The sequence below is a fragment of the Schistocerca nitens genome, chromosome 4, assembly GCF_023898315.1.
Source record: "Schistocerca nitens isolate TAMUIC-IGC-003100 chromosome 4, iqSchNite1.1, whole genome shotgun sequence".
NCBI lineage: Eukaryota > Metazoa > Arthropoda > Insecta > Orthoptera > Acrididae > Schistocerca > Schistocerca nitens.
Window position 1 is genome coordinate 56913617 of NC_064617.1, and position 16030 is coordinate 56929646.

General features: G+C 42.2%; 1 protein-coding gene across 1 annotated transcript; it reads left to right on the forward strand.

Moving 5' to 3' along the window:
* Nucleotides 1-7714: 7714 nt before the first annotated feature.
* LOC126252113 (synaptonemal complex protein 1-like) lies at nucleotides 7715-8776 on the forward strand. The gene has a single exon (XM_049952980.1). It carries the CDS (start codon nucleotides 7715-7717, stop codon nucleotides 8774-8776), a length of 1062 nt encoding a protein of 353 aa, XP_049808937.1.
* The last annotated feature ends 7254 nt before the right edge of the window (nucleotides 8777-16030 follow it).

Here is a 16030-nt window from a genome sequence, read left to right on the forward strand (position 1 = left end):
ACGGCCAACACCGCGGTTCCTGGTGTGTCCGCTGTGCCGTACGTGTGATCATTGCTTGTACAGCCCTCTCGCAGTGTCCGGAGCAAGTATGGTGAGTCTGACACACCGGTGTCAATGTGTTCTTTTTTCCATTTCCAGGAGTGTATATATAGACAAGACATTGCAAGATTCAAACATTGCTGCAGTGCGTACGGCCGCCCATGCTAGACGCCTAGCAGTAGTTGAGTGGCTGTGAACAGGCAATCTAACGATGAAGCCGCGAATTTCAGGAGCGTCAAGTTCTCGGCACAGCTCTAACACAACAGTGGGAGAGACACCGCTACTTCTGGCCGTCATTGGGTACATCGCTCGTCTTAACGTCATCATCGGCTTTAATATCTGGAGGTCGGGTGCGCTAAGCGTATTTTGATGTGTAAATTGTGGTGCAGCAGACCTTCATTACTTGTTAACAACCGAGTAGCTTTTACTGCTAAATTGAAATCGTCGCAATGTCGAGCTTCACTGTTTCAAGATGCCTGATCAAAAATATAACGACACAACTATGTACGGCGGAATCGACCACCAGATGCCACGACAGGCGGACCTGCCAATATACCGGTAAAATGGGACGGACAGTCCTGCGAGGCGGCGACGGCAAAACGGCTCGGTCACGGGAGCTCAGCGACTTGGAACGTGGACCAGTCACTGGACGTCCATCGGAGACCTATCAACCATTCAGCAGCTGACAAACTGAATGCTGGTGGTCTGACTGTGAACAGTAAAGAGCGGAGGAACAAACAGAAATAAATCACGACCAGGCACGTAGTGGCGTATACGGACCATCGCTCATTGCGGAGGGTGGTTTTAATGATCGCACAAAATCAGTGGAAGGAATCAGTCATGAATTACAAAGTGCTAAAAGCAGTCCACTTAACACAGTAGCTGTGGGCAGTGGCTTAAAAAGAATGGGGTACAATGCTCGAGCTGCTCCTCAAAAGTCACGCATTTCTATAGTCAGTGCTAAGCAACAGTTAATGTGTTTTGAAGGGTGGCGCCGGTGGACACTGGATGCGGAGTGATGGATCATCAGTTGCAAGGATTTCGGTTTGGTGAACGCCCAGACAACGTTACTTGCCGTTATGTGTAATGCCAGCAGTGAAGTACGTAGAAGATGGTATCACGGTTTGGTGATTGTTTTTTGTGGGAAATCTATGGTGCGCTTATTAAGCTAAAGAAAAAGTCAAATGCGCAAGAGTATGAACACATACTGAATTGTGAAATGCGAGCAACAGAGGAACACTAGAAATCTTCTCGGTTGGTACGCCGCGTCATATTTTCTTCTAAAATAAGTTTCGACCCCTCTGCCTGGACCTTCTTCAGGATGTTTCGGTGTCCACTACTGCTAGAACGCTGTCAGAGACAGAGACGCTTTCTCTTATAAAGCGGAGTTTTCCCGCGTTTTTGCTGGAAAAGTGGCAGTATCGGTTAAAGTTCTTGTGCCTACCATTCGTGGGCCATCGTCATAGGCTAATATTCCCGCGCAGTTGCAGGAGAGGGGGCGTTATTGGTTAAATCCTTAAGCATATTATTGGTGACCCATCGTCACTGGATAGAAGGACGCTATTCCACACACGTTGGAGAACGGTTGTTGGTTGAAATTCCTCCTACTGCTATTGGTTGGCAATCATCATTGGCTAGATGCGAAACGGACAGAACAAGAGATGGGGAGTGTTTACCCAAAATATTGCTGTCCGCCGAGGTAATTTGCAGCGCATTGTTTGTATTGCTCGCACACCGCGGCCGCATATTTATTTCCTTGATGGCGGGAAGCCACGATGCCGGAAACCAAGAGCAGTCCTCTCTATTGAAATTAAATGCATTCTTGGAAATTTCAACAGCTTCTGGGACCTTTCTTCTATTAATGTTAGTTTCCTTAGCGTTATTAATATCGATGTCAAAACCACGGTTCTCATGATGTTCCGCTACTCTCGATTTTACAAACCAACCCATAACCCTACTCCAGCGTAAGTGTGGATTAGTGCCTTTCTATTCAGTGAGGATGGGGCACCAGTAGTATCCATAAGAGTTTAGCCAATAACGGTTGTTCTTCTGTATCAGCAGTGTTCTAGCAATAGTGGACACCAAAGATCCTGAAGAAGATCTCAGCAGAGGAGTCGAAACAACGATTATTTTAGAAGGAAATATGACGCGGCCTAACAACCCAGAAGATTTTAACTGTAGTGACAACGGCCACGAAAGCCTGCAGACTTACATAAAACAGAGGAACAGTTTAGTAGACCGTGACCGTTGGTGTCAGCGTGACAACGCACTCTTTTATGAAGCAACAGCTGTGAGACTACGCCTTGTGGACTGTAACACAGAGGAAGACAGAGATGGGGATACATGCAGAAAACAGTTACGTAGGTTGCAAGTTCTACTCTGAGATGAGGAGGTTGGCACCGGAGAGGAATTCGTGGCGGGCCGCATCAAATCAGTCAGAAGACTGACGATTCAAAAAAAAAAGACCTGAAATGGAAGGCCTCCACACAGTCCCGACCTGAATACAATGGAACACCTTCGCGATGATATAGAACGTCGACTTCGCTCTTTTTTTTTTTTTTTTTTTTTTTTGGCTCTTGAGAAAGAATGGGCTGCCATTCCTGCATACACACTCAGACACATCACTGAAAGTGCCCCCAGCAAACTTCAACCCGTCATAGAGCTGAAGGGGCAGCACATTAATGTCCTACAATAAGGTCCTGATACTTTTCTTTTGATGGGGTAGTGTAGGATTCTTTTCCTTTTTTTTCTAGAAAAAACAAGAAACAAGCGGCTTTGATCGAACTTGGCGAAATTTATCGCTGGCGGAAGCACGATCATGTAACATTTCTGGATTCCGATTGTAAACTGCCACGTACTGTGTGGGTAGCAGCGTCGGCGTGGTTCGCGATCCGGACAGAGTACCGAGGCGAGCGCGTGGGGCGTGTGCTCACCCTGCCCTCGGAGCAAACACGCGCAGCTCCAGAGTAGTCGGCCGGATTTGCGTAACAAGCGGTGGACTACACCACACAGCGGGCTGGCTAGGAAGGCACTGGCGGGGCCCTTCACCAGCCGTCCATCAGCGGCGAGACGTGGCGTGCCGTACCGTCTGGCGGCCGTGGGCCGTCACGACAGCAGCAGCTGCCGCTGTCTGCTGTCTGCTGTCTGCTGCTGCCCGTCCGACGCTCGTCGGCCGTGACTGCGCTCGAGGACGCCGCAGCTCCAGACTTTCACTGCGTGTTCTCTGCCCGCGCGCCCTGCAGCCGATTCCCAGAGGGGCCGGTCGAAAGAAGGAAGAATCATCGTGGCTCCAATTTCATTCGATAAAGTACTCTCTAGAGACGGACCACGAGTTCAGATTGACGCAGGGAAGTCGTCAAGCTCTTTTCATCTCATTATTTGCCTTGTACGACTGACGGAAACCACGATGAGGGGACTGGTCCATCTCTTCCAGCAGCTGATACAAGTTGGCGGCTTGCGCTCCGACGTGTTTCGTAATGCATTCATTCCACGCAAGTGCGTGTTGCGCGAGTCACATTTTCTTATGAAGCTAATGTGCGGCAAGTGCCTGCAGGTGTACTAGGGAAAGTTGTCATGACATCTCAAACTTGAAGCCTACCTCCGCCATCCCAGTTACCTCAAACATTAGCTTCTGGTGGAAGGGTTTTGATTACAAATGCCAGCTTGCGTCATTTTCGGCTGTGCTAATTGTTCTAATTATAGTCTAAAGTGTAAAGGAATGACACTTCATTCCTAACTGGATTTGTTCGAGTGATATTTTCGTGTACATACATGAATTTTGATTGTTCTGTCTACTTTTACTGTAGCTGTTTCATTTCTGTCAATTTGCTTTACATTTTCTATCAGTCCAACTCGACAAGCTCTCTGGGTAAATGCTGTGAGAAGGAAAGACTAGGAACCTATCAGCCACAGAAAAATATGTTCTTCAACACTTTCCGCAAGGAAAGCTACATTGAACACCTGTTTCTTCAATCCGTGTTAAGGAGAATATTGGATTACGAAAGAAGCCTTTTCACGTTACATACTTCTTTTTTCTTGGCAATTCCAAACGTATAAAAAACAGTGATATATTAACGAGAGCAAATGCATCAAATACATTTGTAACAGCAGAAAAACATCTGAAAAGGCCTTCCTGGGGCGGTGTAATATTTACTATTTAAAACAACTAGTGCGGGGACAGGACAGGAATTACGAACAAGAAGCAATCATAAACAGTAACGTCCAATGACTTGCAGCATCTAACGTAGCGGCGCCGGCTTCGAAGCAACTGTGCGGCGCAAGTCTGTTGAGGGTTGCTAGGCCAGCGACAAAGAACTTTACACCACCTCGCGTGACGTATCCCCGTGAGCTCTTATAATTGCACTAGGGTTGTTGATAAAATACCTATATATAGATATTTTTTCCAAAAAAGTGATTATACCGGCAGTATCTTTTTTCACCGATATATCGATAGCGAAATAGCAATATCGAGTGCCGATATTTTTTTTTACTTTATATAAGATTTTTTCGCAATTTTCGGTAAATATTTGAAGTTTTTCTTTTGAAATTGTAGTAGAACATAATTTTACTTTCACTGTGTGGAGGAGTCTTACTACCTTTTGAGCTTTCATCACGTCCAGTCTTTCTCTTTTACTGTGTGAGGCAAGTATAGATGGTACGAAAAAGAAGTCGGATTGCATTGGGGAGTGGCGGTGTGAATGGAATAACAAGGTATCCGATGTGGAGAAACAGTCTGTCGCGTTAAAAAAATAAATAAATAAATAAAAAATTAACCCAACTTGTGTTCTATTTCTTCACATCGGCATTCTTCATAAACAGTTTCTGAAACTGATGAACAAAAATCCAGATGACAAGATTGGTCTCCGCGGTGAGAGGCAATGCTGACGCAATCGGCGCTCGATGTTACCAACAGAAACTGCGACGTTTAGCTTCACTACGCAATTTTGACACTACAACTGCTAGGTCACTGCCGTTTGCAGAAATGAAAAAACAGGGAAGTCGACATGAAGTGTTCCAGACAAATCCGATCTCTGACTAAACCCAATGACGGACCCATCGGACACCCTTCATTGTGCCACTTACGTGCATCGTTTTACTTTGAATTCTCGCTCTGTGGGGGATAAGCAGGGTGCCAGTTTATGGATTACAGAATATCGAACAATAAAGTAATAATAAATCAATACCTAAATATAGAGCTTGTAAAGGGACACCGTCCTCTAACATTACCTTTATTCAACAGAAGTTATCGATACCAAAAATACTTTCTACCTTTTAAACAGCTTAACTTTATCTCAGCTGTTTAACCAGAAGAATTTCATACGATTTTTATACGATGTATTATATTTCAGACTAAAATGTACACAAAGAAATTATTTTATTGCTTTATTACTATCGATATATATTAACCCTTGTAAGGAGTCCGCAGGCCCTTACTACTAAGTTTGCGCTCACACAGGTCGACAGGGCAACTATCGAGTAGTGTGTGCAGGTCGCGAGAGCTAGAGGGGGTTCACCGGAGTGCCGAGTGCTGCTTGGGTAGATTCCCGCGTGGCGGGAAGAACTGGGCGGAGAGAGTTAGAGTGTTGAGAGTGCGGAGTCAGGGTGTGGTAGGTTCCCACGAGGCGGGCAGAGCTGTGCAGAAGCCAGCAGTTGAATTAATGTAAATTATCGACAAAGGGAGTGGCCATCGCCGTGGTTTAACCCCTTTGTGTTAGTATTATACGGGAAAGTGAGAAAGTTTAATTACAGAGTGATTTCAGTGATATCAAGTGCCGTTATTGAACTTCCGCGTCTACCGCGCCGGCATTACTTGGATTACAGTGATTGGATATTGCGTGTGACGATTAAGAATAACTAAAGAAACCTGTGCTGAGATTAGCCATCATTAACAGTGTATTGACGAAGGCAGTGGCTGTCTCCTTATTTTGTGCTTTGCTAAGAATATAGATCTTGTTTGTGAAACTGTGTTGTGTCCTTCTTACCACCAAACAGTACTTATTACAGTATTTGCGAAGGACAATACGGAATGTAACATCCCCTGAGCAGTCCAATCCGATTGCCAGCCCATTAGGTACACGGTCACATTAATCAATTATCTAATTTTGGGCTGCTATTTAGATCCCGAACGAGCGGGAACAATAACATAATAAATAAAAAGGGTTATGTTACACCCTTGGCTTACCGTGAAAGGACAAGTGCAATCTTCGGACGAATAGTAATGAACAATAGGTAATTTACCTTGCTTAAAGCCAGAAAACTAATTTTCCAATGTGGAATCGGGACAGTGCATGAACGTTAAAATCGCGACAAGGAACAGTGCATTTTTGAACAATACGAAGTAATAATATCTCACGATTGTGACTAAACTGTTTTTCTTGCCATATTAAATAGCCAAATAGTGTCAACAAACTGTGTTGTAAAGTGCAAATGCGTAAATTAGCGCGAAAAACTGTGAAAAGTAGACGCTAAAGAAAGACACGTGTGAACAGTAAAATAGTGAGACGAACCAAGATTTCGTCATACAAGTCGTTAGAAAGGTGTTTAATGATAACATGTTGAATGAAATTGCTTTTTGAACGGTGAAAATCGGACGAATTCGTGTGGACCCATAAACTGTTATGCTGACGACAAGGTATTGTGGCGACGCAATTAGTGAGTGACGTCACGCAGAGCCACGTAGCAGTTGCACCAAAGAGCTTTGATCCGCGAAGTGATGTCACACGACACCACAGCGAGCGACGCGACTTCGAGATACCGAGCGCAGCCCCGACATCTAGCGGCCGAACTACAAACTACGCCCGCCTACAGCGCCACGGAGCGATGCAATTTCGAGACAACGAGCGCAGTTCCGGCATCTAGCGGCCAAACTACGAACTACGCCCGCCTGCAGCGCCACGGAGCGGCCGACGGGGAACTACGTCGCCTTGCAGCTGATCTTCAACTTCACGCGAGCTCCAGCGGCGGTACAGCCACACCCATCTCAAACGTCAAAACATCGCGACTTGCGGTAACGTCGGTTGGTGAGTGAAGACGACGGGTTAACATAACAGTAAATTGCAGTGTGCAGTATTCACGATAAATAAACAGTTTTTAACTGGTATTTACATTAGGAAAAGTGCTCAACTGCAGTAATTTCAAAAAAGTTGTGAAACATAATCTGGAGTATAGCATGCTTACTTATGCAAACTGCACTGTATAAATGGTAATTGTTTTGATGAATTCGCATTTTTAGATTTTATGAGTGTTGTGATGATCTTGTTTAAAACATTTTTACATAAACTGTGTATGTGGAAATTGTTACTGGAAATTTAGGTTTTTGAGGGCTGTTATATTCAGTACTAATGCATGTTGTATCATTTTGGGAATTAACTGAAAGGATTGCAAGGACTGTTTGATTAGTTTCATGGTAATTAGGAGTGTTTTGGGTTATTGGAGGTTATTTTGTATTACTTGCCTGGGCATTAAATATAAACCAAACATGTCTTCTGAAGATAAGCAGGTCTGTGAGGCAGTAGTTGAAAGGAAAGGAATAGGACAGGAAGACAGAACTGATTCAGGAATTAGTGATTGTGGATTGTCATTAGGAAGCCCATCAGCACATTCAACTAGTTATCCTGAGACACCGGGACAAACGATGAGAGCTAGGCCAGTTTCAGAGGGCGAAGATATACGGTCGATGTTGGCAGCCTTGCTACAAGAAAATAACGCATCGTTAGAGAAAGGTATCAGAAAATCACTAAAGGAAGATTTACAAGCATCGTTAGAAAAGAATTCACAAGAAACGAGAGAAAGGGAAGAAAGATTTCGCAAATCATTAAAGGAAGATTTACAAGAAACCAAAGAAAGCCTGGAGTCATTTAAGGAAACTATAGCCCAAGAGATCCAAACATCTCAAATGAAGATAGAATATAATTTGAAGAAGGAAATGCAGGAGTTGCAAGAACAGTGGAAAATGGATATCAACGAGAGAGAGAATAAGCTGCAGAAGAGCATAGACCAAGTCCAGGGAGATGTGGAGAAGGTGGAAGGAAAATTAATAAAAAGGATAGAAGACGATATTGAGGAAACGAAAACCGAATTAGGAGAAAAGATCACCGAGGTGACGCAGATGCAGAAACAATGCAACGATGTGGTTGAGGGGATAGGAGATAAGCAAAACCAATTGGCAGTCAATCCGAGAAATGCTATAGCCGTGCAGCGAGAAGAAGATGACCAGTGGGTTGCAATCGAAGGTGAGGCCTTCACTTGTGGAATCAAGAGGAAAGGGACTACTAATTATGATCAGTTTGGAGGAGGATTATTGAAGAAATGCTGGCCCAAAAGTCGTCAGTGTGCAGCACTTGAGGACCCACTACGATGCAGACCACTTAGTAATTGGAAAGGAAAGTCGGAAGAATTAGCCAAACATTTGTGGGAATTGAACGAGATTTTGGAACAACCCCTGAATGATAACGTCATGGTATCTGCGATAAAAAGAAGATTGAATCAGAAAAGGCAAGGAACCGTATCCAGGAGCCTAATTAAAGGTAGAGAGGGCTTAATGAAGATACTGGACCAATTGGAGTCTATTAGATCACAGAAATACAAGCAAGCTAATGATAGGAATAGAGAAGGGAGTAATGACCCAAGGATTCATATTAATCATTCATCTGATTACCGAGGAAGAGGCGGAGGAACCGAGAAACCAAATGACATTCCAGATGAGGTCCGGTCAAGAGTAGGGGCTACCAGGACCTGAATAAACCTGCTAAGACATGGTTAGGACATTTAGTTGTAAAATGGACTTTTGAAAGAGGGAAGTGTTTATTTACATTGGATTTTGTGAGGTATTACAATTAGAGTTGCATATTTCATGTCAAAGATTATCTAAGGATGGATATAAAACCTGTAATAGCAAAATGGTAGTGTAGTGTTCATATGTTCTGTGTTTAGGTAATAATTTTTGAGTATATATGCTGTGTGTGTTGTCATTTTGATAATGGACTAGAGAGGACTATTACTGGTTGAAATGAAAAATTGTAAATTTGGACAATGCCATTTATGTGATGTAATAACCTTTTGTAGAAATTGTTGTGGAGGCAGCCCACTACCGGAGTCCAGGACTATCTTGACAAATTGTAAATTCAGTAATTATTTGTATTGAATGTACTATTTAAATGTAGCCATGTTTTAAATCCCTTGCCGATTCTTTTTCGCCTGCGGTTCAAAAGAAGTTTTTGAGGGCGGGAATGTAAGTGGTCTGCAGGCCCTTACTACTAAGTTTGCGCTCACACAGGTCGACAGGGCAACTATCGAGTAGTGTGTGCAGGTCACGAGAGCTAGAGGGGGTTCACCGGAGTGCCGAGTGCTGCTTGGGTAGATTCCCGCGAGGCGGGAAGAACTGGGCGGAGAGAGTTAGTGTGTTGAGAGTGCGGAGTCAGGGTGTGGTAGGTTCCCGCGAGGCGGGCAGAGCTGTGCAGAAGCCAGCAGTTGAATTAATGTAAATTATCGACAAAGGGAGTGGCCATCGCTGTGGTTTAACCCCTTTGTGTTAGTATTATACGGGAAAGTGAGAAAGTTTAATTACAGAGTGATTTCAGTGATCTCAAGTGCCGTTATTGAACTTCCGCGTCTACCGCGCCGGCATTACTTGGATTACAGTGATTGGATATTGCGTGTGACGATTAAGAATAACTAAAGAAACCTGTGCTGAGATTAGCCGTCATTAACAGTGTATTGACGAAGGCAGTGGCTGTCTCCTTATTTTGTGCTTTGCTAAGAATATAGATCTTATTTGTGAAACTGTGTTGTGTCCTTCTTACCACCAAACAGTACTTATTACAGTATTTGCGAAGGACAATACGGAATGTAACATCCCCTGAGCAGTCCAATCCGATTCCCAGCCCATTAGGTACACGGTCACATTAATCAGTTATCTAATTTTGGGCTGCTATTTAGATCCCGAACGAGCGGGAACAATAACATAATAAATAAAAAGGGCATGTTACATCCTGTATGTACACTTAAAATTACTCTTCTCTTAGGAGCATTTGAAATCGCGAAATATTCGGCACGCTTAAATTTCATATTATTAATTGCGCAATCTGACGATACTTGTTAAATTTGTTTCTGGATTCATTCATAAAATAATGATATAACTTGGTGAAGATTCTTCTTTTATGAAGAAATTTTGTAAACTCTCTGGAATATTGTTAGTACAGCAGAATGAGTCATGAGTAGTGGGCATGCCTCTGATGTGATCTAACGTGTTTTTATGTTCGCCAATAACAATGTACATTTCTGTTTTAAAGTGGAGATTGTAAAGACAGTGTGATATAGAGAAATATGATAAAAAATAAAATTCAAGAATCTTCATCAGTTATCACGTTATTTCAGTTTTTCTTTCTGAAGTGGTGAGACTTGGAATAATTTCAAACTGGGTTTAAAGTATTAGGTTCACCGATAAGGATCTTTGTTTGTAGGAAATATTTATCCAGAATAAGCGCCTCACTGAACAGTGTACTGTACATACAATTGTTTTCATCTATTATGTTTCTAACAGTTTCATTGCACCATTCGACGTATTTTTGGGACGCACCTTACTACATGGGCGTACTGGGAAATTTTTGGAAATTTGTGGTAAGGTCTTATGGGACCAACCTGCTGAGGTCATAAGTCCCTAAACTTACGCACTACTTAATCTAACTTAAACTAACTTACACTAAGGACAACACACACACACACACCCATGCCCGAGGGGGGGAGCCGCACGGGCCGTGACAAGGCGTCCAGTGGGTGCCACTCCGTTTGGAATGATAAACAGGAGTAAACCTGCCAGAGTGGACAACTGCTCAGAATACGAAAGCACAGGCAGGTGAACTGTCGAAGCGGGTCAGTTTTTCCGTCAGCCGAAAGTCAAGGTCCCGCCCGAGTGGCTGTCTTTGTCGCAGCTTTCTCTGCTCTGGAGCCAGCGGCACGCGAAGCGATCGCTGATCGAGCGCGGCGAGACGCCGTTGCTTCCATTTATCGGCAGGCAGGCTGACAGACAAAAACCACCAGTGTGGATTCACCATCACATTTAGGGGAACCACAAGCTACCGGCAGACGTGTGCGCGGTTTTCTGCCACGAGGCGTCTACATGTAAACCATGTACATCTACATCTAGTCCCCGAAAGTCACCTTGCAATGTGTGGTGGAAGGTACTTCTGACACCACAATACTTTTTCCGCTTTCCCCTTCACTTTTCCATTCGCGAGTCGTGTTAGGCAAGAACGGCTGTCAGTAAACCGCTGTACGAACTCCCATCTCTCTTTTTTTTATCGTTCCCATCATTACGCGAGGCGTGTACGGGAGGAAACAGTATTTTGTCCGACTCTTCCCGGAACGTACGTTCTCGAATTTACGACAGTAAACCCCACTACGCTGTTGTTATTGTGGTCTTCAATCCGAAGACTGACTTTATGGAGCTCTCTAATCTGTCCTGTGCTAGCGTCTTCATCTCCGAATAACTACGGCAACCTAAATCCATCAGAAGTTTCTCCTTGCATTTATCGCTTGGTCTCCCTCTATAATTTTTACCTCTCACATATTCCTCCCGTATCAAACAGACAATTACCTCATGCGTCGGACTGTCCTAAGAACCAATCGTTTCTTTCAGTCAAACTGTGCTGTAGATCTCTTTTCTCTTCAGTTCGATTCATATACAAAACGATAACATGCTGCTCATTCCGTTTACCATTATAATTCCCTCAAAATCCCGTGGTTTAATTTTAGTAAATTCCATTATCCTTATTTTACTTTCGTTGATGTTCATCTTACAACTTCTTTTCAGGACACTATCCATTCCGTTAAACTGAACTTCAAAGTTCTACGACCTCTCTGACAGAATTACACTGTCATTCGCACCTCAGACTTTTTATTTCTTGTCATAAAACATTAATGTGCTTTCCAAATTTCATCGCGGTTGCATAAATGTTCATAAAATCTCTTTTACCGGTGTGCCAATGTTGACACTTTAGTATAGGTAATGTATCTTTGGTTCCTAGTAATCACTCTTATTACCATTTTAGTACAAATAGAGGTAATGTAACGATATCTTTGGCTGCCGGCGGATAAAGTTAATCTGACGAGAGAGAAAATGTGATTTTTGGTGTCTATCTGATAGTTAATACAATTAATCGAAATCTCCAGTAGCTATGCATAACTGTACTTCCAGTCTGACTGTAAAGAAAGATTTGGAGCTGCTACTTTGTTGATAGGAGCTATGTGGTTTATTTACGATAAGAACTACAGTGCTCTCTCTATAAGATCTGCAAAAGTTAATGTATTTTGCAGTGTCTTTTTCAAATTCGATTTATGATGGGAACTGACAATAACAGAATAACTGACCTGGTAATTTACTGTCATATCATTGGTCCTACTGCTAGCTGTTTCAAGGAACTGTTTGTCGGAACCTGTTCAGAGCAGAGAGCATGTTTTGATCGTGTCTCGGAATGATCTCTACTCTCTTCACTTCCTACCCTGACAGTCACTGTAGAGTCTTGTGCAGTTTTGGCTGTGTACTCGTATGCGATGAACTGTTAAAGTTTTCATAAGCACTATAATGTTAATCCAACTGCAGTTTATGATGTAAGGAAATATTATCATCATTATTATTATTAAGCATCAGAGTGAGGAGGGGAAGCAACATATACTTGCGTGGCTCCCTTTCCCGTTTAGAAAGTGCCACGTACCATTGTGGGACAGCGAGGCTTTGTGCGAGCGATGTGCGGTTGGAGAAGTAAAATATGCTAAGAAATTCCCGGACGTCACTCGCACTGAAAATGTACCTAAGGGCCAGTTTAAAACTGAGTTTGAAGAATATTACAAGGGGGGAATATAAGTAGCATGTTAACGTCGGCCTCGACTGTTCTGTCCGCACAATGACACGTCGGACACGGTTGGCTCCGTAAAAAAAAAAAAAAAACTTGGCACATAGGAAGTAAATGGTTAAGCAAACACAAATGTAGAGTTGGTTCAAATGGCTCTGAGCACTATGGGACTCAACTGCTGAGGTTATTAGTCCCCTAGAACTTAGAACTAGTTAAACCTAACTAACCTAAGGACATCACAAACATCCATGCCCGAGGCAGGATTCGAACCTGCGACCGTAGCGGTCCTGCGGTTCCAGACTGCAGCGCCTTTAACCGCACGGCCACTTCGGCCGGCCAAATGTAGAGTAACTGACACTATAATTACTAACTTGGACGTTAAGTTCAAATAAGATGTTAACGCTTACATCAATAACAATGACAGAGCTTGAGTGGTTTGAAAAGTTTAGAAATCACGTAGAAATGTTCATTCATTAACCACTCTGCGTTTTTCACACATGCTAGTCCCACATGCAACAAAATGACAGCATTTATCTGTAGGGTTTAACAAATTACAAGTCTAATAATGACGCCTATGTAATGGTTCCTCCGTATTATACAGGACATAAAAAGAGAGTGATATCGTCCGGCAGTGAACGATGGGTTGTGCGCTTGTTTTTTGTAATATTCAAATGTCTTGAGAGTCTGTCCTTCATATCGATGTTTTTAAATACGCTCTGAATTAGTCTATAGTTTCTTAGATGCATCAGTGGCGCTGGATTCATTTCTTGTTGTAAATCGTCAAAATACATCATTACAATGCGTAGTTAATATTATACATTGGCAAATAAATGGCCCTCGGCCTCTTTCATTACTCAAATCAGTGTTTTCTGTGACAAGATGTGGCGGTGTGAAAATACAACTTCTCAAGTTCTAGTTAAAATACTTCTCGTTACGAGAGATTCATCGTAGTATGAGAGTAATGTAGTTTTTGCAGTGGAATATTTAGCTCTGAACCGAAGAATCACCTCCACCAATAACGTCCATGATGAAAACTTGGATGTTAAATTAATGTTTTCCAACAGACTGAAGAATCATTTTAACAGCAGATGTATTTTCCGTAAGCATTTACAAAGACGTTCACACATAAACTGTTTTCTACCAACATGACTGACAAAACATTAACTGTTACAGGCTTTGCGTCATTATATTGCCCAAACGGCGACAGACTTCAAGTGCTTTGTACGCTCAATATATACCCTACCTTAACAATGTACGTTCTTTTGCCTATTGTCAAAAACAATGACATTTACTGATTTATAATGAAAAGTTAATGATTTATAACAAACTATTGGTACGGTTTTAAAGTTAATAAATGATGATTCATTCTGAACACCTCTATAAATATTGTTCTTTTGACTATTATATGGGAATTTTGTATGAGGTTATAATAACAATACATATCGTAAAACATTAATTAAAGCTTGATTTCATGTTGGATTTTGTTCCTAATATTAATTATGATAGAGTATAAAATGCCAAAACGGAATTTCAGGTTAAACTTCCGTATGATAATTTCGTAGTGTCGAAGTGACTGATTGTCAATATTGTTTACATCAGAGTGTTCGCTAATCGTTAATGGAAAAGTTAATTACAACTGATCTGTTTTTCATTATAATACATAAAGTGCATAAGTCACGTTAAATACATCTGCTTAAATACATCAGATGACTGATTATGTTCCAAAAGTCTTTTTTTTTAGGTAAGTTGAAATTTATGAATTTTAGTAATTAATTATTGGTTTTATTACAACATAGATATTTCTCTTAACATTTATATGGGTATGAAATAATATGTTGTGTACACAGTTCCGTGTAGTCAGCACGTACACAACTTTCCCACTAGAGCGCGCCCCGCTAAGCACAACAGCGCAGTCGCAGCGCTCGTCCGTCTCCGCACTACGAGATGGCGCTGCCTTAGAGACGGACCAAATTCTGCTTCCGCCGATACGCGTAGTAATATGTCACGCAGCCAATGAGATTGCTGCTAACGTAGAACCTTTTCTCCTCGTGGATCACACTCGCGCAGTGATACCTGAACACTCGAGGTATTATAACGAGTGTACAGACCTCCGATTAGTCAGTCTGCATTAGTCTATAGTCAAGTTTCAGTCTGCGCCTAATAAGATTATCATATTCCTGTACATAGCCATGAAGATAAATGAATAGACACTTTGTCAAGTATCAGAGATATGTGAGAATAAGATTAACGTACCAAGACCAAAGGAACTTCAGATTGTCAATTGTAAAGAGCATCCAGAACCAAGTTAAGTTATTTTTATGCTTGTTATTATTTTAATAAATGTGTGTGAAAATTAATCAAGTTCTGTTTAAAGTTGGTCACCGTCAATCTGCTACTCTAAGCGTGCAAGTGGCATTTCTATCGTCTGACCTAACGGCAGAAGATAAACACACCACGATAAGATCACGAGACATATTGCTGACACTCGCCTACTTCGATAGAGCGACAAGTCAAATAATGTGATGGTGTGTGTACCGAAGGTCTTATAGTACGCACACCACATAATGCAATCACGAGAATGAAATACTGATTTTGCTAAAATTTACGACACTATGTTAATTTACACCAGGACCTCTAACTAATTGTAACTCTCTGTTAATTACAGTTTAATGATCTGAAAAAATGTTAATGATGTTGGTTCGGTATAAAAAATCATGCAGTTTAGTATGCTGATAGAAATTAAGAAAAACTACACTTCCTAACTTTTGTCCTCTACATATTGTGGATCGGGTAACATTGTACAATCTGCTAAACTTTTAGTGCTATCGAAGCATTGATTAAATACTCTATAACTAGTCCTATTACAATAATTACCTGAGGCGTTGTTTAAAAATCAGGTCCGGACTCTGCCAGGTAAGATTCTAAGTGCGTATAGTGACACTGTCTGAAGATTTCTCGCCGTCCTGAGTGGCCGTGCGGTTCTAGGCGCTACAGTCTGGAACCGAGCGACCGCTTACGGTCGCAGGTTCGAATCCTGCCTCGGGCATGGATGTGCGTGATGTCCTTAGGTTAGTTAGGTTTAATTAGTTCTAAGTTCTGGGCGACTGATGACCTCAGAAGTTAAGTCGCATAGTGCTCAGAGC